Here is a 23,912-nt window from a genome sequence, read left to right on the forward strand (position 1 = left end):
TGTTCCTGGTGTATCGGTGTGTGTGTGTGTGCACTCTTGTGTTCCTGGTGTATCGGTGTGTGTGTGTGCACTCTTGTGTTCCTGGTGTATCGGGGTGTGTGTGTGTGCACTCTTGTGTTCCTGGTGTATCGGTGTGTGTGTGTGCACTCTTGTGTTCCTGGTGTATCGGGGTGTGTGTGTGTGCACTCTTGTGTTCCTGGTGTGTGTGTGTGTGTGTGTGTGCACTCTTGTGTTCCTGGTGTATCGGTGTGTGTGTGTGTGTGTGTATGTGTGCACTCTTGTGTTCCTGGTGTATCGGTGTGTGTGTGTGTGCACTCTTGTGTTCCTGGTGTATCGGTGTGTGTGTGTGCACTCTTGTGTTCCTGGTGTATCGGGGTGTGTGTGTGTGCACTCTTGTGTTCCTGGTGTATCGGTGTGTGTGTGTGCACTCTTGTGTTCCTGGTGTATCGGGGTGTGTGTGTGTGCACTCTTGTGTTCCTGGTGTGTGTGTGTGTGTGTGCACTCTTGTGTTCCTGGTGTATCGGTGTGTGTGTGTGTGTGTATGTGTGCACTCTTGTGTTCCTGGTGTATCGGTGTGTGTGTGTGCACTCTTGTGTTCCTGGTGTATCGGGGTGTGTGTGTGTGCACTCTTGTGTTCCTGGTGTATCGGTGTGTGTGTGTGCACTCTTGTGTTCCTGGTGTATCGGGGTGTGTGTGTGTGCACTCTTGTGTTCCTGGTGTGTGTGTGTGTGTGTGTGCACTCTTGTGTTCCTGGTGTATCGGTGTGTGTGTGTGTATGTGTGCACTCTTGTGTTCCTGGTGTATCGATGTGAGTGCGCGCGCACTCGTGTTCCCGGTGTATACTGTATATCCCTAACTCTTGTGTTGCTGTGTTCTAGGTATGCCCTGGAGTGTTTGCTGCACAGCAAGTTCTACATCGCCTCTGACGTCTGGTCGTTCGGCGTTACGCTGTACGAGATACTGACCTGCTGCAATTCAGAATTCAGTCCCATGGCGGTAATATTATTTAGGACTTACGTTTATTATACTAATATTTACATCTTTATTTTACAAGGAAACAGAACCCAGATTGTTAAACCAATGAATTTGAATTCTGCGAGTGACATGTAGAACAATCCATCAGTTTTGCTGTAATAGCTTCTCTTATCTGGGGGCCGCCATGATCGTGTTCCTGATAGTGGGGGCTGCTGTATGCCGAGACCAACGACAAGTTATATATGTATCCCAAATCGCAGACTAGAATTGTGTTTCACAGAAATGTGGCATTCTGCACTGAGCAACTTTTAATAAGAACTACTGTATATTGAGCAGTTCCTGCAAGGAAAGAACAAACCAAAATGCTTTGGCGTTTTCTCAGTGGTAGAATTGTCAGGGCGTAACAGGGAATGGCGTGTTGGATATGAAAGGTTTCAGGTGGGTAAGGAGCATGCACTGCGCTATAGACTGTGGCCGTCTGCGCACTCCTCACAAACAGCCGCCAAACCCCGCCAGCGGGTGTACAATCAGTGTTGCCTAATAAATGCTGATTGCCACAGTATGACCTGTCCTGCCCGCTGTTTCCTTATGTCTGGTCACAACGTGGATCTTACCTTTTATTCTGCATAGATGTTCCTAAAAATGATTGGACCAACCCAAGGCCAGATGACGGTGACTCGGCTCGTGCGTGTGCTGGAGGAAGGAAAGCGGCTGCCGATACCTGCAAACTGCCCCAATGAGGTACAGACCACCTGTGATATGTCCGCGTGCGTCAGCAGCGATCAGGCCACGTATGATATGTCTATGTGTGTCAGCAGTGATCAGGCCACGTGTGATATGTCAGTGTCAGCAGCGATCAGGCCACGTGTGATATGTCAGTGTCAGCAGCGATCAGGCCACGTGTGATATGTCAGTGTCAGCAGCGATCAGGCCACGTGTGATATGTCAGTGTCGGCAGCGATCAGGCCACGTGTGATATGTCAGTGTCAGCAGCGATCAGGACACGTGTGATATGTCCGTGTGTGTCAGCAGCGATCAGGACACGTATGATATTTCCGTGTGTGTCAGCAGCGATCAGGCCATGTATGGTATGTCCGTGTGTCAGCAGCGATCAGGCCACGTGTGATATGTCAGTGTCTGTCAGCAGTGATCAGGCCACGTGTGATATGTCCGTGCTTGTCAGCAGTGATCAGGCCACATGTGACATGTCCTCATGTCAGCAGCAATCGGGCCACGTGTGATGTCTCAGTGTTTGTCAGCAGGATCAGGACACGTATGTATGTCAGTGTCTGTCAGCAGTGATTAGGCCACGTGTTATATGTCCGTGTCAGCAGTGATCAGGCCAAGTGTGATATGTCAGTGTCAGCAGTGATCAGGCCACGTGTGATATGTCAGTGTGTGTCAGCAGCGATCAGGTCACATGTGATGTGTCAGCAGCAATCAGACCACGTGTGATATGTCAGTGTCAGCAGCGATCAGGCCACGTGTGATATGTTAGTGTCAGCAGCGATCAGGCCACGTGTGATATGTCAGTGTCAGCAGCGTTCAGGCCACGTGTGATATGTCCATGTCAGCAGTGATCAGGCCACATGTGATATGTCCGTGTCAGCAGCGATCAGGCCACGTGTGATATGTCCGTGTCAGCAGTGATCAGGCCACATGTGATAAGTGTTTGCCTGCAATGATCAGGCAGTGTGTGATATGTGTTTGTCGGCAATGGTCAGGCCACGTGTGATATGTCCGTGTCAGCAGCGATCAGGCCACGTGTGATATGTCAGTGTCAGCAGCGATCAGGACACGAGTGATATGTCCGTGTCAGCAGTGATCAGGCCACATGTGATATGTCCATGTCAGCAGCGTTCAGGCCACGTGTGATATGTCCGTGTCAGCAGCGTTCAGGCCACGTGTGATATGTCCGTGTCAGCAGTGATCAGGCCACGTGTGATAAGTGTTTGCCTGCAATGATCAGGCCGTGTGTGATGTGTTTGTCGGCAATGATCAGGCCACGTGTGATATGTCCGTGTGAGCAGCGATCAGGCCACGTGTGATATGTCAGTGTCAGCAGCGATCAGGCCACGTGTGATATGTCCGTGTCAGCAGCGATCAGGACACGTGTGATATGTCCATGTCAGAAGCGATCAGGACATGTGTGATATGTCCGTGTCAGCAGTGATCAGGCCACGTGTGTTATGTTAGTGCCAGCAGCGATCAGGCCACGTGTGATATGTCAGTGCCAGCAGCGATCAGGCCACGTGTGATATGTCAGTGTCAGTAGCGATCAGGCCACGTGTGATATGTCAGTGTCAGCAGCGATCAGGCCACGTGTGATATGTCCGTGTGAGCAGCGATCAGGCCACGTGTGATATGTCAGTGCCAGCAGCGATCAGGCCACGTGTGATATGTTAGTGTCAGAAACGATCAGGACATGTGGGATATGTCCGTGTCAGCAGTGATCAGGCCACGTGTGATAAGTGTTTGCCTGCAATGATCAGGCCGTGTGTGATATGTGTTTGTCGGCAATGATCAGGCCACGTGTGATATGTCCGTGTCAGCAATGATCAGGCCACGTGTGATATGTCCGTGTCAGCAGCGATTAGGCCACGTGTGATATGTCAGTGTCAGCAGCGTTCAGGCCACGTGTGATATGTCCATGTCAGCAGTGATCAGGCCACGTGTGATATGTCAGTAGCGATCAGGCCACGTGTGATATGTCAGTGTCAGCAGCGATCAGGCCACGTGTGATATGTCAGTGTCAGCAGCGATCAGGCCACGTGTGATATGTCCGTGTGAGCAGCGATCAGGCCACGTGTGATATGTCAGTGCCAGCAGTGATCAGGCCACGTGTGATATGTTAGTGTCAGAAACGATCAGGACATGTGTGATATGTCCGTGTCAGCAGTGATCAGGCCACGTGTGATAAGTGTTTGCCTGCAATGATCAGGCCGTGTGTGATATGTGTTTGTCGGCAATGATCAGGCCACGTGTGATATGTCCGTGTCAGTAGCGATTAGGCCACGTGTGATATGTCAGTGTCAGCAGCGTTCAGGCCACGTGTGATATGTCCATGTCAGCAGTGATCAGGCCACATGTGATATGTCCATGTCAGCAGCGTTCAGGCCACGTGTGATATGTCCGTGTCAGCAGCGATCGGGACACGTGTGATATGTCCATGTCAGCAGCGATCAGGACACGTGTGATATGTCCATGTCAGCAGCGATCAGGACACGTGTGATATGTCCATGTCAGCAGTGATCAGGCCACATGTGATAAGTGTTTGCCTGCAATGATCAGGCCACGTGTGATATGCTGTGATCAGGATACGTATGATGACGGGGTCATTTTTTAACATCCCAGCAATTTCTGTTCATATATAAATGTGGAATATACTGTGGGAATAAGATATATTACACAGGAACTGTGATGTGTTACTTTGTATCTCCCTGCCAGGTGTATAACCTGATGCTGAGGTGCTGGGAGCAGAACCCCAGTACCCGTGCCACCTTCCAGGGCCTGATCCAAGGCTTTACAGACCTGATAAATAAGATGTAATGACGGACTTCAGGACTAGAAGCTGCTCCCATGGATGCATTAGAATATGAACCATTTCTACCTAGGAAGTCTGCCTCCTCCCGCCTCTCTAGTGGCCTCCCGCCTCTCTAGTGGACGTCTGCCTCCTCCCGCCTCTCTAGTGGACGTCTGCCTCCTCCCGCCTCTCTAGTGGACGTCTGCCTCCTCCCGCCTCTCTAGTGGACGTCTGCCTCCTCCCGCCTCTCTAGTGGCCTCCCGCCTCTCTAGTGGACGTCTGCCTCCTCCCGCCTCTCTAGTGGACTATTCTACAGCAGTGGCGGCTGATCCGAGCAACAGTCACTGACTGCGTCATATTCCTTCAGAAAGATTTGTCCTATATTGTACAGTAACCACACGCACATTATCATGTTCAACTCAGTGGATACAAGACATTAAAATGTTCTTAGAACCACTGGAAACCAGGTGAACTCCAGGTATATTTTCAGTTTAGTACCAAAATACTTTGAGAAGGACTATGGTAGACGCAATTACATTAAGTTGTGGCAGCAGACACCGACTCCCAATATACAAAAATCAGTTGTGTGTGATATTATCTCTTCTCTCTTGGGAAGATGTCCTAAAAGACACTTCTATATAGAATCCCACCTATATCCCGTTTATTCAGGTAAGAGGTTTTCCAACTATTTCTATATAGAGGGATCTTTTAGAATATCTTCCTAAGCGAGGAGAGCCAGTATCGCACACAGTTGATTTTCTATATATTCAGCTTAATTAACCTGTATCCATCATTGGGGCTAAACACTGGCCTGTCACCTACATACGGCGGTGGCGGCCATGATATTCAGGAGACTGTCACGGCAACCTTCATTGGCTCGATGTGCCTGCTTTGTGTGTGTGTGTATAGTCTCCCACATGTACATAACTGCGAGCAGAACCGCCTCTATCTGTACGCTTAGACAATTATCACCTGTGCGGACTTGCATCAGCCTACGATTACTGCAAATTATATGCGTGATACCAGGTGTATCCACACTTATGCTCGTTATGTCAACACCACCGTACCGGCCTATGTGAGAAAAGCCTATTTACACCTCGTGGTGAAAAGTGGGGATGCAACACATCTTATTACAATCCTGCATCATCTGTACTTGCGTATTCTCAGTCCTGGGGAACGCACAAAGAGAGAATATGCAGAATGCGGTCTCTGCAAAAAGGCGTACCTTCACCTCTGCACCATCGTCATGACGACTACTAGGGATCGGTTTCAAACCAACTAGCAATCTGTAATGATAAATAAAAGTCTCGGCGTACATGTCCGCTAAGGAGGTGGGATTCTGAAATCTGGGGAAATCTTTCCCTGCTTGGTGCAGATATTTATAATCTGTCAAATCACATCAAAACTCAAAAGAAAATATATAGTTTGAGACATTTTAGTATAAATGCAATTCATTGTGCCAATGTCTTTTATCCTAGATGTTACGCAGCTCCATTCCTGGCGACTAGCAGACGCATTCTCTGGTTGCCAGGGTCCGAGGAGCCTTTGGGAACGTTCAGCTTTTCATACAATAAGGAACATTTTAACAGCTATAAACAAAAAAAGTGAAAATGTAAAAAAAAATCAAAACAAACATTTTTAAAAAGGTAACCCGCCCTGTAGGATCCTGATCCCACCCACTCTATAGCTGGTGTAAGCGCTGGCTCACGGAGCCGTCTTTATAGACAAGCCGCAGAATCATCGGGAGGATTGTCACAGATTCATCTCTAGATCATGTGACGTCTCAGGGATCATGTGACGCTCTTTATAATATCCATCGACTTTGCAACCTGTTGTCAGGTTTTCCTGGTGTTGGAGTTATTGATCATTAAAAGCTACAAAATCTCCATAAACCAGTAAGAATCGCTATGTAAATACAAATTTGTCTACTGATTTTAGCACTTACATGGTGCTTTTCTCGTGGAGTCCTATGTGGCATATACAGGATTCCGTCCAATACTTGGCTGCTGGAGTTACAGGGCTCATTCACATATATGCGCTAGGGAAAATGGTTAAAATATGTACAGTCCATATCGTGGGCCTGTGATTTAGTTCATAAACTAATAGCCATGATCCCGTAAAAACAAAAACTTTACCAACATATTGTGTTCTGCGTTGTGTAAAATGCGTCAAACTCACTAACACACACGGCTGACCATCTATTTGTTACCTTTGTATCTCTGTCCCCATTATGTTAGTGACTGCCACAGTAAAGTGCTCTCATAAATGTTAAATTAAGCCATCAAAAGATGATCTCCTCTATAGAATCACAGGCAAACATACCTGTGCTTTCTGTTCCGTAATGTGCGCCATACTGGTAGGTTATGCTGCGTCGGTAATCTACATAGTGTTAGGGAATACATACAATTTATCAGCGGACAGGATGCTGACAGTCAATATTCCGACAGCGGCATCCCGTCCGCATGAATACTGGCAGCTGGGTGAGCGCTAAGAGCCGCCATTTTAACTGCAACCCAGTGTTAGAACTCAGTGGTTACAATGGCATCACTGACTCTCATTGGTCCACTTTTGATGCATCTACTAACTTATAAAAACCAGGCAGGTGTGAATGAGCCCTAAAGGTCATGGCGAAACGCGTGATTTGCTGCATGTAAATGATGGAATCAAATACTGTTTTTCTTATTTGCATTTTTTGACCGTACTATTGAAATGTGAACATAAGCACTTTGTAACCTTTTTACATAAATAAATGTTATAGATAACCAGAGTCCAGCTTGTTTCATGACTTACAATCACACAATAAAGTGAATTAATGATGTTCCCGTTTAGACATAAAAATGCAAAGGAGGGTAAAGTAGATGTGTGCAATGTTCCTATTTGAACTTTTTTTAATAATATTTTTCTGCAGCGGGATAACATCGGGGTGTAGAGTTGGATCTTGATCCGAGGCATCAACAGGCTAAAGCTTTGACTGTTCCCAGGATGCACTGCACTGCACTGCCTCCTCTATAACCCCGCCACCAGGCACTGGAGAGCTCAGTTTGTAAGTTGGTGCCTGCAGAGCAGGCAGCTAACAGGTGGGGCTACGCTAGGCAGCCCTGAAAAGAGCTTTTTAAGAAGACTTCAAGGGCCGCAGCACTGGTTATGTCATTCTGACATTCTGTGCTGCGGCTCCATCGCCTCCCCCAGCAGCACTGCATACTCCTGCGGCCGGGCTCCCGGGTACTTGCAGCGGAGTGGACACTGTACTGCACAGGGACCCCACTATATCCACCAGGGCAAGGGAGCACAGGTCAGATTTACTAAAATCCATTTCACATAGGCTCCACAGTACCCGGTGGTGAGGACCAGCATAGGGGATAAGGCGCTGACCTGTAGCTCCTCCCCCAGCTCCAGGCGCCATCTACTGTTGGTGTTCCCGCCCTGGAGCTGCCTCACACCCTCACTCCCTGAGATTTTGGCGCTATCTTCACTACTAGCTGGGCTGAATCTCCGGGACTGCAAAGCCGCCTGTCTCCTCATCACTGTGAATTTACAGACACTTAAGTATTCTACATGTCATTTTAGATAGTGTTGGTTAAGAACAAGTGTACTGCTATCTGAATAATTAGTACAAGTATTCTGTGATATACATCCAGTATCTGCTGTGCATTATTTCTTTTTCATCCACTAGGGGTCACTGGAGTACTCTTGGGATATGGACGGCTTTAGCAGAACAAGGCACTGAATATTTAAATTTAGTAACTCTCCTCCCCTCCATATTCCCAGAGTAACCCCGTGTTTTTTCTGTGCTCACAGTAGAACCAGCACGAGTGCTAGCTCTGCAGCACTTATACTTATTTTATTTTTAATTTTATTTTAATTTTTTCTAAACTTTATTACACATACCTTCCCCCCTTACCAAAAGGCGTGGGTCCGGGATAGTGGAAGCTGCTACAAGCAGCTGCTGGCGTGTCGGTCCTCACTAAAGAGCACCCTCACAGCCAAGAGCAGAACTACCTGCAGGAAGGCTGGACGGAGCTTACAGAAGAAGCCCCGTCATAGCCCCTAACCACAGGCGTCCAGCTCACGCTGCCGCCCCGCTGTGTGGGGAACACGTTACTTTATGTGCGCTGCCCGCCGCTTACAGTACTGTGACGCCACCGCTGTTTAGTGTTAAGAGCCCCGCCAGAGCCCCGTACGCCGGCCGCCACTTCCGCCCACTCAATACCGCCGCTCCACGGCTCTATAGAGCGCGCTCCTTGGCTCCCTGTACCCGCTCTCCGCCTCCCTGTACCAGCTCCCCGCTGGAAGAGACAGCGGTACACGGAGCACGGGGGGGAGTCTCACAGGCAGCGCAGCTGGGGGGGGGGGGGGGAAGAAGTGTATGTATGCCCATAGCAGCAGCAAAGGCTGCATGGGTTGTAAGAATTGCATAGGCTATTAAGCCTTTATTAACGGGATATTTCCAGGTTATACATGTCTTTACACGGGTTTATGACCTGAACTGTGATTATTAGTGTAAGCATGGCATGGAGGCCATTTTAACCATGCTTCCTGTTTCTTCCTGTTTGTGATTCCAGAACGTTCCTGTCCTACAACACTACTCCACCGGATGGCGCAGGGGTGTTAGTGGGAATTTGGGATCAGGTTTCATATAGTACTGACCACGTGCACTGCACTTCGGCCATATATATATATAGACACACCTTAGTAACAATTTTACTGAGTCGTGCAAGTTGTCTGTCTTTGTATATTGTATTGTCTGTCTGCATAATGAGTAAGGCACCAGCAAAAACAAAAAAGAAGTTTCACTGCAATGTCTGTAAGAGTGTGTTACCGGATGGATCTACCACATGTACAGTATGTTTTGTGAATTCAGCTATGAATACAATTTCCGCTCTGGTTTCAAAGCCGGTTTCATCCCGGACCCTCCATGGGCAATGCTAGCAGATGTAATGGCTGGGTTGCAATCAGAATTGACCGCCGCTCGACACGAGCGGGAAGCGGCAAGATCTGAGTCTCGGGTGAGACCACCAGAACTACCGGAGGGGTCTCAGCCTTGCCAAAGGTCCAAGTCCACTTTGGGTAGAAGGGATAAATTTAATTTGTCTTATGATTTACCAGTTTCTGCTATGTTGCATTCTGACGATTCTATGCCAGACCTCACTGCGCAAGATGAGGGTGAGGAGGGTGAATTAGACCAGCAGTCAGATAGTGAAGATTTTGACAGCCCAGGCATTGATAATCTCATCAGGGCAGTGCGTCAGTCTCTGAAGTTTACAGAGACTGAGGAGCCTCTGACAAATGATGAAGTTGTATTTACTAAACGACAGAGATCTCCAATCTGTTTTCCTGTTTCAGAATCTCTTAATAAGATGTTAGTAGAAACACGGAAGAATCCGGATAAACGGTTTTCTATACCTCGCCGATTTAAGTCTAGTTACCCGTTTCCACAGTCTGTGACATCTACATGGGAGAATCCGCCAATGGTGGATTCGTCTGTGTCAAAACTTACAAAAAAATTAACCATACCAGTACCAACGGCTACTACGCTTAAAGACCCTTCAGACCGGAAAATAGAAGCTATGCTAAAGTCCATGTATATAGCAGCAGGAGTGTTGCTTAGACCTGGGTTGGTTGGCATTTGGGTAACTAAGGCGCTCATTGTATGGAAAACAGAACTCAAGTCTGGTCTACATGACGATCACCTTATACTTCTCGCTGATCAAATCTGTGAAGCTGCTGAGTATCTATGTACAGCTTCTACTGCCGTCTGTCAGCTCACTTCTCGCCTTTCATCGTCGCTAGTTACTGCCCGATGAGCACTCTGGCTGCGGTCTTGGCAAGCGGAGGCAGAGGTTAAGAGAGGTATAGAGGCGTTACCTTACGGTGGCGAGAAGTTGTTTGGTCCTGAATTGGACAAATGGATTTCTGAGGCCACGGGAGGGAAGTCTGTTTTCCTACCATTGCCTCCAACGGTACCTAGACGGAAATACTCTGGCCCGGCGTTCAAATCCTTTAGACCACAGCCCTTTCGAGGCCGTGGTAGAGGAACAGCCACGCCTGGTAGACGAGGTCGAGGACGTGGTTTTCAACAAACCAACACCAGTCGTCAGGATGCTAAGGTCACCGACAAGCCAGTGGCATGACGGGCTCCCAGCCCATCTCGGATCTCCAGTTGTGGGAGCATGCCTTCAGACGTTCCATTTGGCGTGGTTCCAGACATCCACAGATGGGTGGATCCGCAATTTAATGTTAAAAGGTTACAAGATAGAGTTCGACTGTCTCCCGCCACTGTGGTTTTCAAGACAGGACTGCCTGTGTCGGACGACAAGAGGGCGGTTCTGCAAATTGCCATTCAGTCTCTGCTGGATTCAGCAGTTTTGATTCCGGTCCCTGTACACCAACAAGGTCAGGGTTATTATTCCAGTCTGTTTGTGGTACCAAAGCCGGATGGCTTGGTCAGGCCAATATTGAACTTAAAGGGCCTCAATCAGTACGTCACTTACTACAGATTCAAGATGGAATCTCTGCGGTCAGTAATTGCAGGTTTAGAGCCGCAGGAATTCATGATTGCGCTGGATCTCAAGGATGCGTACTTACACATTCCGATTTGGCCACCTCATCAGAGGTTCTTGCGTTTTGCGATACGGCAGAACCATTACCAGTTTCAGGCTCTACCGTTTGGCCTCTCGTCAGCGCCTCGGGTATTCGCCAAAGTAATGTCTGTGATGATAGCTCATCTCAGATCCCTGGGAGTGATAATAGTTCCGTACTTGGACGATCTGCTCATCAAAGCTCCGTCTCAACAGATGCTCCTCCAACATGCGTTGCTGACGTACAATGTACTAGTTCAGCACGGTTGGATTGTCAACTTCAAGAAATCACATCTAATTCCATCTCAACGACTTCAATTCCTAGGTATGATTCTCGATACGGTAGAGCAAAGAATTTACCAACCACAACAGAAAGTACAGATTATTCGTCATCTGGTACAATTAGTGCTCAAGCCACGCACAGTCTCGGTCCATTTGTGCATTCGCCTGTTAGGCACAATGGTGGCGGCTTTCGAAGCCCTTCAGTTCGGAAGATTTCACTCACGTCCTTTTCAACTGGATGTGCTCGCACAGTGGTCGGGCTCGCATCTGCAGATTCACCAGAGGGTGAGGTTGTCTCCACGGGCCAGAGTATCTCTACTCTGGTGGCTCAAAGTACACAATCTAACAGCAGGGAAACGGTTCGGCGCCTGGAATTGGATAATTCTAACGACGGACGCGAGTCTCAGAGGTTGGGGAGCTGTAGTTCAAAATGGTCAGCTCCAGGCTCTCTGGGCGGATCACGAAAGATTGCTGTCTATAAATGTCCTAGAACTCCGGGCAATTTACAATGCGCTACGACAAGCAGTACACATGCTGCGGTCTCAGACTGTCCAAGTGCAGTCAGACAACGCGACAGCGGTCGCGTACATCAACAAACAAGGAGGAACGAGAAGCCGCATGGCCATGCGGGAAGTAGCTCGAATCCTCAATTGGGCCGAGCATCACCAAGTGATATTGTCAGGAGTGTTCATTCCGGGAGTGGACAACTGGGAGGCAGATTATCTCAGACGTCGGGATTTTCATCCAGGAGAATGGGCATTAAATCCAGAAGTGTTTCACATATTGGTCCAGAGGTGGGGTTACCCTCAAGTGGACCTGATGGCATCTCGCCACAATCACCAAACGCCCCAATATGTGTTCAGAACGCGAGATCCAAAGGCAGTGGCGGTGGATGCTCTCACAATCGCGTGGCCGTACAGCCTCGTGTATCTGTTTCCACCGTTTCCGCTGCTCCCTGTTGCTAAAACGGATCAAGAGAGTCCGCCAGTCATACTAGTGGCGCCTCATTGGCCTAGGAGAGCTTGGTTCTCGGATCTCCGCGGACTATTCGCAGACGATCCTTTGCCGCTCCCGCTACGTCCGGACCTGTTACAACAGGGTCCGTTCCTTTACCCCGATTTAGCGTGGCTGCGTTTGACGGGGTGACTGTTGAGACCGCCCTCTTAAGAAGAGAGGGCATTCCAGAATCGGTTATACCAACCATGTTACGTGCTAGGAAGCCAGTTACGGCAGCTCATTATTACAGAATTTGGCGTGCCTATATAGGTAGGTGTGAGGCTCGGACGTTTCCGACGTCATCTTTCAAGTTATCCAGTCATTTGTTATTTCTACAGACGGGGTTAGATGGAGGACTGCGTTTATCTACACTAAAGGTGCAGGTATCTGCTTTGTCAATTTACTTTCAAAGAAGATTGGCTCTATTGCCGTCTGTACGCACCTTTCTGCAAGGTGTCCTCAGAGTACAGCCTCCATTCATTCCACCTACAGTGCCATGGGACTTGAATCTGGTTTTAGATTTTTTTTACAGTCTTCATATTTTGAACCCTTACAAGTGGATATTAAGTTTCTCACTTGGAAAACAATTTTTCTCTTAGCCTTAGCTTCGGCAAGGCGTGTTTCAGATTTGGGTGCCTTGTCATGCAAGCCACCGTATTTGGTGTTTCATGATGACAGAACTTCGTACAAATCCCGCTTTCTTGCCAAAGGTAGTGTCATCTTTTCACATCAATCAACCAATAGTAGTTCCTGTGTTAACAGAAGATTCTGGAACTTTGGATGTGGTACGCGCACTACGCGTTTATGTATCCCGAACGTCTACAGTTCGTAAGACGGATACGTTGTTTGTTCTCTATGATGCTGCCAAGATGGGTTGGCCAGCTTCTAAGCAGACCTTATCCAGATGGATGAAACTGACCATACGTCAGGCTTACCTTCATGCTAGGTTACAGCCGCCTACATCAGTAATAGCTCATTCCACACGTTCTGTGGGAACTTCATGGGCAGCTGGTCGTGGGGCTTCTACAACGCAGCTTTGCCGTGTGGCTACATGGTAATCAGTGCACACGTTTGTGCGCTTTTGCAAGTTTGATACGTTTGCGGCATCAGCATCTAGCTTTGGCCGCCTAGTGTTACAGGTGCCAAACAGCTCTCCCGCCCACGGGGGAAGCTTTGGTATGTACCAAGAAAATAGGATTTTGGTACTTACCAGGTAAATCCTTTTCTTTGAATCCATAGGGGGCACTGGACGCCCACCCAGAGCAGTTTTACCTGTCTTGTGGTAAGTTCAGTGGATCTTATGGTAACACATTCTCACCGACTGGTTCAAATTTTCAAGTTCTATCGGTTATGGTGTCAACTGTTTAGTGTCAGTAACGTTATGTGTCAACTTTATTGTCCGTTATGTTATATGTAATTCTCCATTGTCATCCTCTCTGTCGCTCCTGTTCGGCTCAGTAAAAAACACTGAGGTACTCTGGGAATATGGAGGGGAGGAGAGTTACTAAATTTAAATATTCAGTGCCTTGTTCTGCTAAAGCCGTCTATATCCCAAGAGTACTCCAGTGCCCCCTATGGATTCAAAGAAAAGGATTTACCTGGTAAGTACCAAAATCCTATTATCTACATACATACATACTTTACCTATATATAGTTATACTAGTCCAGTGCCGTTTTATTGTTTATCTGTAATAACTTCTGCATTGTACTTGTGACTGAGTGTGCCTGTAACTGCTGTGTGGATTCCATTCTTGTGTATCACACGTATTGCTATCACTATATTCTGTACCCTGGGGGCCTAGGTGTGTCAGGGTCTCTATATATATATATATATATATATATATATATATATATATTACACACAGGATAATAAGATTTTACTTACCGGTAAATCTATTTCTCGTAGTCCGTAGAGGATGGGGACTCCGTAAGGACCATGGGGATAGACGGGCTCCGCAGGAGACATGGGCACTTCAAGAAAGAATTTAGTTCCTGGTGTGCACTGGCTCCTCCCTCTATGCCCCTCCTCCAGACCTCAGTTAGAGAACCTGTGCCCAGAGGAGATGGACAGTACAAGGAAAGGATTTTGTTAATCCAAGGGCAAGATTCATACCAGCCACACCAATCACACCGTATAACTTGTGATAACTACCCAGTTAACAGTATGAAAACAACATATCATCAGTGCAAGACCGATGCAACTATAACGTAACCCTTATTGAAGCAATAACTATATACAAGTATTGCAGAAGAAGTCCGCACTTGGGACGGGTGCCCAGCATCCTCTACGGACTACGAGAAATAGATTTACCGGTAAGTAAAATCTTATTTTCTTTTTCATCCACTAGGAGTCACTGGAGTACTCTTGGGATATGGACGGCGTAGCAGAAACAAAGGCACTGAATATTTAAATTTAGAACTCTCCACCCCTCCATATCCCAGAGTACCTCAGTGTACGACCTCAGTGTTTTTTCCGTGCTCAAAGCACTAACAACGGCTTGTGGGATTCCCACACTTTGTGGAAGATTTTTATTAATTTTTCATTTTTATTTTTTAATTTTCAATTTTTACTATACATCCCTTCCCAGTTTATTGAAAAACATGGGTCCGGGATAGTGCCGCTGCAACAGCGCATGGCGTGTCGGTCCTCACAAAGAGCACCCTCACAGCCACAGGCCCACTGGCCTGCAACAGCTGGACGGAACTTACATAAAGAAGCCCCGTCACAGCCATAAAAAAGTGATCAAAGAGCTGGACGGAGCTTACAGAAAGAAGCCCCGTCACAGCCATGAAGAGGATCAAGCAGCTGGACGGAGCTTACAGATAGAAGCCCCGTCAAAGCTCTGAGCTTAGAATAAGGTATGCTGGGGAAAACGGGGCGGTCAGCGCAGGCGGCCGCCCGCTGTGTGGTGTGCCGTTCACAGTGAAGGGGGAGGTCAGCTCCCGCTGCCGCCCGAGGTGTGGGGACATTGTAGCGCTTAGCGCACGCCGCTGCTCGCTCCACTTGGCGCCCGTTCTGCCGCTGGTCTCCCCACTCAGCGCCCTCCCCACACGGCCACAGTCTTCAGCACAAGACCTCCGGCCAGGCCTCCGCTGATCTGCTCTCAGAGGCCGCCGCCCGCCGCAGCTCTCTCGCTATGGGGTCCGTTACAGCCGCTCCGTACAGCGCTCCGTACAACAGGGCGCCGTCATCGCTCCCTGCAGTGAGCGTCCCAGCTCACCGCTAACAGCAGAGAGTACAAGGAGGGACGGAGACCCGCCGCACAGACAGCGGGGCTCTCACATAGAAACCCGGGCAGCTTGACTAGCAACGCGCTCCGGCCAGCCGATTTCGGCTGCTCGGGGTTATGGTCCTTCGCCTCCCTGCATTCCCAGCTCCCCGCTGAGACACAGCGCTACAGGGAGTACAGGGAAGGGGGAGGGAGTGGGGGACCTGGCAGATTACTGCATGGCTGCAGCTGCCAGATGCATGTAATAGGCTGTTGAGCCTATATATATATTTATGTATAAAAGTTATTAATATTAACAGAAGATATTAAAGGCAGAGCTTATATTAAAGGTCATCTGCCTGTGATGTTATTGTAACCTGCATGTGCTGTGATTATCAGTGTATATTAGACTGTGATTATCATGGGCAGCAGATATTGTAATTTCTCCTATGAGTTACAATGTAAGCATGGCATGGGGGCCATTTTTAATCATGTTTCCTGTTGCTGCCATAATTCCAGAACATTCCTACACTACATCTCTTCGCCACCGGAGGCGCAGGGGTGTTAGTGGGAACAAATTTGGGTCAGGTTTCACATAGGCCATGTAAACTGTATTTAGCCATAAATATATTTATCCATAAGTATATATATATATATATATATATATATATATATATATATTACGCACTTTAAGTCTGTCCTTTGGCTATTGTGGTGTCTGTCTGTATAAGCATACAACACAGACTAAATATAAGGTTTACTATAATGTCGGTACATAAATCTACCGCAAATTCTGTTGGTTTGTACGTTTCCACTCCGGAAGCAGGGTCAGTCCCAGATCCTATGTTAAGCATAACGCCTCTCCACATGAGCGGTAAGATCGGAGTCTCCAAAGTTACTCCGCAAGCTCTAACAAAGGATTTTCAGTCCAGGGTATTAATTTATACTTATAATTTAATCTGACAATTATACAAACCTCACAGCGGTACCTACCACTGACAAGGGTACATTAAACCAGCAGTCAGATAGTGCGGGGGTTTGACAACCATACATTGCTAATAACAGTGAGTCAGTGTCTCAAATTTTACAGAGATTAGGTAGACTCTAACATCTAATCTGTCGATTTTCCTAAACAACAGATTTTCAATGAGTTATTAGTTACAATATCTGACTAACAGTTAACTCTATTTACCCGTTCTAAATGGGACAATACGTCATTGGTGAATTCGTCTGTGACAAACATTATAAACATTTGGGTCACTAGACGCTCTATGTATGTAAACAATGACGATCATTGTTAATAAAAAGCTGCAGAGTATTTCTGTAAAGCTTCGGCTAACACGATTCTAGCTTTTCATCGTCGCTAGTTTCACCAAAACAAGCCTAGAACTTGTTTAATGCTAATTTGATATTCAGACAAAAGATTACCCGACGTTTAATCCCTTTAGACTTCAGTTTTTGTTTCAAGGTTGTGGTACAAAAACAGTCACGACTTGTAACGACATGGTGCTAAAGTCAACAAGCCAGTGGCTTAACGGCCTCTTAGGTCATCTAGCATTTCCAATTGTGGAAGCGCGCCGTTACACGTGACATTTGCCGGGTTTTCCAAACATCCACTCATGGATGTATCGGCTATTTACATCTGCTGGTTTCAGCTGTTTTTATTTCCACACCTGGTACACCAACAGAGTCAGGGTTACTTATTCCCCTCTGTTTGGGGTAGCGAAGCCGGAGGGCTCCGTCGCAGTATCAATCAGCAAGTCACTTACTACAGTTGGAAATGGATTTACTGCAGTTAGTACTTGCATAGTTGAAGCCACAAGATTGCAGGATTATGCTTGATCTTCACAATGTGTATTTACCCATTCCGGGTTGGTCACCGCATAACAGGTTCTTGCGTTTTGCAATACGCCACAACCATTAACCATTTCAGGTTCTACCGTTTGGCCTCTTGTCAGTGCCTCGGGTATTCACCAAGGTGATGTTGGGGCAATAGCTCATTTCAGAGCCCTAGCGGTGACAATCGTTACATATTTAGACGATCTGCTCATAAGAACTCTGTCTCAACAGAAGTTCATCTTACTTGCGCTACTAATGTACACCACGGTAGCAGGTCAAGTTCGAAAACAATCGCATCTAATTCCGTCTAAACGACTTCAGTTCCTAGGTAAGATTATAAATACGGTAAATCTAAGAGATTTAACTACTACACCAGCAAGAACAAATATACCAACTAGTACAATTCGTGCAAAAGCCACGCACACTAGCGGTACATTGGTGTATTCGCCTATTAGGAACAATGATGTGTTTTCAAAGCGCTGGAACAATGATGTTTTTTCAAAGCGCTTTAGTTCGCCGGGTTTCAGGGCGAGAGTGTATATACTCTGGACGAGAGTCTCAGAGGTTCAGGAGTTGTAGTTAAAAAGATCAGCGACAGGGGTTCTAAAACGGATCACGACAGATTGCTGTCTATAAATGTCCTGGAACTCCGTGCAATTTACAATGCACTATATGCTTCGCTTTCAGTCTGTCCAAGTGCAGTCAGACAACGCAACGGGAGTTGCATACACAACAACCAGGGAGGTAGTTCGAATCCTCAAATTGCCCAGAACACCATTAGGTGATGTTGTCTACGGGGATCATTCCGGGAGTGGACATCTGTTAGACAGATGATCTCAACCGTCGGAATTTTTATCCATAAAACTGGGCATTTCATCCACAGGTGTTTCATATGTGAATCCACAAGTGGGGTTACCCTCAGGTATACATGATGGCATCTCGCCACAATTACAATCGCTCAGTATGTGTACAGAGCGAGAGATCACAAGAGCAGTGGCAGTGGAGGTCTCACATTCGTGTGGTCATACAGCTTCGTGTATCTGCCTCCACCATTTTCCTCTGCTCTCTTTCTATCTCTCCGTTGCTAAAACGGATCATAAGACAGTTCGTCACAGTCATACTAGTGATATCTCATGGATTTCAGAGAGCTTGCTTCTCAAAGCTCCAAAGAATACTTGCACACGATCTTGGGCCCTCATAATACGTCCAACCTGTTACAACAGGGGCCGTTCGTTGACCCCTATTCACATATGTACCGTGGCTGCGGTTGACGGGGTGGGGGTTCAGACCACCCTCTTAAGGAAATACATAGGGCATTACAGTATTGGTATACCAACCATGTTATGAGCTAGGAAGCCGCTTACGGCAGCTCATTATTACACAATTTGGTGTGCCTATATAGGTGGGTGTGAGGCTCAGAAGTTTCCGACATCATCTTTCACGTTACCCGTATTCTGTTATTTACAGACGGGGTGGGATGGAGAACTGCGTTTATCTGCACTGAGGGTGCAGGTATCTGTGTGGTCAATTTATTTTCACAGACGTTTGAATCTATTGCGTAGGTACACACCTTTTTTACAAGGTGTGTCATCAAGGTGCAGCCTCCATTTATCCCACCTACAGCGCCATGCGACTTGAAGCTGGGTTCAGATTTCTTACAGTTTTCATATTTTTTGAACCCTTACAACAAATGGGTATTAAGTTTCTCAATTGGAAAACGTTTTCTTCTAGCCGTAGCTTCGGCAAGGGGTTTTGTTTTCATATTTGGGTGCCTTGTATTCCAAGCCACCGTATTTGAGTTTTATCATAACAAAGCAGAACTTCGGACCAATTCCGATTTCTTATTCTTCACAGCAATAAACCAAGAGTGGTTCCTGTGTTGACAGCACATTCTAGAATTATGAATGTGGTACACGCATTACGCGTCTATATGTCCCGAACGTCTACAGTACGTAATACGTATACGTTGTTTGTTATATATGATGCTGCCAACTGGAGTTAGCCAGTTTCTCAGCAAACATTATCCAGTTGGATAAAAATGACTACAAGTCAGGCTTACTTTAAGGCTAAGTTACAGTCGCCTACGTCAGTAATAGCTCATCCCACAGGTTCTGTGGGAATGTCATGACCAGCTGGTCGTGCAGCGTCTACGACGCGGCTACATAGCCTTCAGTGCACACGTTTGTGCGCGTTTACACGTTATAAAACGGTTGCACGTTTGTGCGCGTTTACACGTTATGAAACGGTTGCGGCATCAGCATCTAGCTTTGGCCGTCTACTGTTACAGGTGTCAAACAGCTCTCCCGCCCACGAGGGAAGCTTTGGTACGTCCCAAGAGTACTCCAGTGACCCCTAGTGGATGAAAAAGAAAGTAGGATTTTGGTACTTACCAGGTAAATCCTTTTCTTTGAATCCATAGGGGGCACTGGATGCCCACCCAGAGCAGTTTTACCTGGGTTGTTTGTTTTACCTGGGTTGTTTTAAGCTCAAAGGAGCTTATGATAACACATTTTACCAGGGTTGTATTAAGCTCAGAGGAGCTTATGGTAAGAAATTTTCACCGATTGGTTCAAATTATAAAGGTCTATCGGTTATGGTGTCAACTGTTTAGTTGACAGTAACGTTATGGGTCAACTTTGTTGTTGTCCGTTATGTGATAGGAATTCTCCATTGTCAACCTCTCTATAGTCTTGTTCGCTCAGTAAAAAACACTGAGGTCGTACACTGAGGTACTCTGGGATATGGAGGGGTGGAGAGTTCTAAATTTAAATATTCAGTGCCTTTGTTTCTGCTACGCCGTCCATATCCCAAGAGTACTCCAGTGCCCCCTATGGATTCAAAGAAAAGGATTTACCTGGTAAGTACCAAAATCCTACTTTCTCTAACGTCCTAGAGGATGCTGGGGACTCCGTAAGGACCATGGGGATTATACCAAAGCTCCCAAACGGGCGGGAGAGTGCGGATGACTCTGCAGCACCGATTGAGCAAACATGAGGTCCTCCTCAGCCAGGGTATCAAACCTATAGAATTTTGCAAAAGTGTTTGAACCCGACCAAGTAGCAGCTCGACACAGCTGTAGTGCAGAGGACCCCCGGGCAGCCGCCCAAGAAGAGCCCACCTTCCTAGTGGAATGGGCCTTGACCGATTTTGGTAACGGCAATCCAGCCGTAGAATGCGCTTGCTGAATCGTGTTACAAATCCAGCGAGCAATAGTTTGCTTTGAAGCAGGGGCACCAATCTTGTTGGATGCATACAGGACAAACAGCGCTTCAGTTTTCCTGACTCTAGCCGTTCTGGCCACGTAAATTTTCAAAGCCCTGACCACATCAAGTAACTCTGAATCCTCCAAGTCACGTGTAGCCACAGGCACCACAATAGGTTGGTTCATATGAAAAGGTGATACCACTTTCGGCAGAAATTGCGAACGGGTCCGCAATTCTGCTCTATTCATATGGAAAACCAGATAGGGGCTTTTATGTGACAAAGCCGCTAATTCTGACACACGTCTAGCCGAAGCCAAGGCTAATAACATGACCACCTTCCACGTGAGCTAGTTTAACTCCGCCGTTTTAAGTGGTTCAAACCAGTGTGACTTTAGGAAACTTAACACCACGTTAAGATCCCAAGGTGCCACCGGAGGCACAAAAGGAGGCTGAATACGCAGCACACCTTTTACAAACGTCTGAACTTCTGGTAGAGAAGCCAACTCTTTTTGAAAGAAAATGGATAGGGCCGAAATCTGAACCTTAATGGAGCCTAAGTTTTAGGCCCAAATTCACTCCAGTTTGTAGGAAGTGAAGGAAAGGCCCAGATGGAATTCTTCCGTAGGAGCATTCCTGGCCTCACACCAAGAAACATATTTTCACCATATACGGTGATAATATTAAGATGTCACGTCCTTCCTAGCCTTTAACAGCGTAGGAATGACCTCATCCGGAATGCCTTTTTCCGCTAGGATCCGGCGTTCAACCGCCATGCCGTCAAACGCAGCCGCGGTAAGTCTTGGAACAGACATGGGCCCTGTTGCAACAGGTCCTGCCTTAGAGGAAGAGGCCACGGATTTTCTGTAAACATTTCCTGCAGATCCGGATACCAGATCCTTCGTGGCCAATCTGGAACAATGAGGATTGTTCTCACTCCTCCTTTTTCTTATTATTCTCAACCCTTGGATATGAGAGGAAGAGGAGGAAATACATAGACTGACTGGAACACCCACGGTGTCACTAGGGCGTCTACCGCTACTGCCTGAGGGTCTCTTGACCAGGCGCAATAACTCTGCAGCTTTTTGTTGAGGTGGGACGCCATCCTGTCTATCTGTGGCAGTCCCCACCGAACTGCAATCTGTGCGAAGACTTCCTGATGAAGTCTCCACTCTCCAGGACGTATGTCTGGTGAGGAAGTCTGCTTCCCAGTTGTTCACTTCCGGAATGAACACTGTTGACCGTGCTTATACATGATTCTCCACCCAGCGAAGAATTCTGGTGGCTTTCGCCATCGCCACTCTGCTCCTTGTGCCGCCTTGGCGGTTTACATGAGCTACTGCAGTGACGTCTGACTGGATCAGAACCGGTTGGTCGCGAAGAAAGGTCTCCGCTTGACGTAGGGCGTTGTATATGGCCCTTAGTTCCAATATGTTGATGTGAAGACAAGTCTCTTGACTTGACCAAAGACCTTGGAAATTTCTTCCCTGTGTGACTGCTCCCCAGCCTCGGAGGCTCGCATCCGTGGTCACCAGGATCTAGTCCTGAATGCCGAATCTGCGGCCCTCTAGAAGGTGAGCACTCTGCAGCCACCACAGGAGAGATACCCTGGCCCTGGGGGATAGGGTGATCAACTGATGAATCTGTAGATGTGACCCGGACCACTTGTCCAGTAGGTCCCATTGGAAAGTCCTCGCATGGAACCTGCTGAAGGGAATAATTTTCCCAGGACTCGAGTGCAGTGATGCACTGACACCTGTCTTGGTTTCAATAGGTCCCTGACTAGAGTCATGAGTTTCTGGGCCTTCTCTATCTGAAGGTAAACCCATTTCTGGTCTGTATCCAGAATCATACCCAAGAAGGGCAGACGAGTTATAGGAACCAACTGTGACCTCGGGAAATTGAGAATCCAGCCGTGTTGCTGTGACACCTTCAGCGAAAGTGACACGCTGTTCAACAACTGCTCTTTTGATCTCGCCCTTATTAGGAGATCGTCCAAGTATGGGACAACTGTGACTCCTTGCTTGCGTAGGAGCACCATTATTTCCGCCAATTACCCTGAAATTGGTAATGACAATCCTGTACCGCAATTGTCAGGTACGCCTGATGGGATGGATAAATGGGAACATGAAGGTATGCAGCCTTTATGTTTAGATACACCATCAAATCCCCCCCTTCCAGGCTGGCGATGATCGCTCTGGGCGATTCCACTTTAAATTTGAACCTTTTCCCGTATAGGTTCAGAGATTTTAATTTTAAAAATAGGTCTGACCGAACCGTACGGTTTCGGGACTACAGCCAAGGTTGAGTCATATCGCCTTCCTTGTTGCAGAAGGGGAACCTTGAGCACCACCTGTTGGAGATACAATGTGTGAATTGTATTTAATATTATCTACCCCCCTGGGGGAGAAGCCAGTAGGTCCGATAAGGGAAAACCGGCGAGGAGGCACCTTTCGAATTCCAGCTTGTAACCCTGAGAAACAATTTTTTATTGCCCCGGGAACCACCTGTGAGTGAACTCAGATGTGGCTGAAGAGTCGAAGACGTGCTCCCACTGGGGCGGACTCCCTTAGCGGAGCTCCAGCGTCATGTGTTGGATGTAGTAGAGGCCGGGGAGGACTTCTGTTCCTGGGAACTAGCTGTGCCCTGTACCCTTACCTCTGGTAAGAAAGGACGCTCCTCGTACTTTCTTGTTATTCTGCGACCGAAAGGACTGCATTTGATAATGTTGTGCTTTCTTAGGCTGTGAGGGAATATAAGGCAAAAGATCAGAATTACCAGCTATAGCTGTAGACACCAGGTCCGAGAGCCCTTCTCCACACAATTCCTCAGCCTTGTAAGGTAAACCTTCCATATGCCTCTTTTAGTCGGCATCACCTGTCCTCCACAGGACACTTCTAGCAGAAATCGACATAGCGTTGACTCTAGAACCCAGTAGACTAATGTCTCTTTGGGCATGTTATATATATATATATATATATATATATATATATATATATAAAATGACAGCATCTTTTTTTTATATATATATATATATATATATCTCCTCCTCAAGCAGGCGGCACTTCCAGTGGAAGTTTTCACCATTTATACAGCCTCTGGGTGCCGCCTGTTTGAGGAGGTTATAGAAGGGTACCCATTCCCTGAGGAGGGCACCGGAGCTAGGACCCAGTGGGAGAGGAGAGTGCCGGATCAGTATGAGGAGTGTATATACACTAGGGTCAATACCATGGTATCCTTATCTAGGGTTTCAATCTCCACTGATAAGGTATCTGTCCACGCTGCTACAGCGCTATAAACCCATGCCGAC

At 47.2% G+C, this 23,912-nt stretch overlaps 1 protein-coding gene across 2 annotated transcripts in view; it reads left to right on the top strand.

The window, feature by feature from the left end:
- The window catches only part of JAK1 (Janus kinase 1), a 176,566-nt gene extending 169,301 nt beyond the window's left edge, over positions 1–7,265 (top strand). For both annotated transcript variants that reach the window (XM_063939173.1, XM_063939174.1), the window contains exons 22-24: positions 879–996; positions 1,606–1,716; positions 4,423–7,265. In XM_063939173.1, the coding sequence (XP_063795243.1) occupies positions 879–996; positions 1,606–1,716; positions 4,423–4,524 (331 nt within the window). In that variant the 3' untranslated portion in view covers positions 4,525–7,265. The remainder of the gene's footprint in view (positions 1–878; positions 997–1,605; positions 1,717–4,422) is intronic.
- Positions 7,266–23,912: the final 16,647 nt, after the last annotated feature.

This window comes from Pseudophryne corroboree, chromosome 9 (genome assembly GCF_028390025.1).
Source record: "Pseudophryne corroboree isolate aPseCor3 chromosome 9, aPseCor3.hap2, whole genome shotgun sequence".
NCBI classification, from domain to species: Eukaryota; Metazoa; Chordata; class Amphibia; order Anura; family Myobatrachidae; genus Pseudophryne; species Pseudophryne corroboree.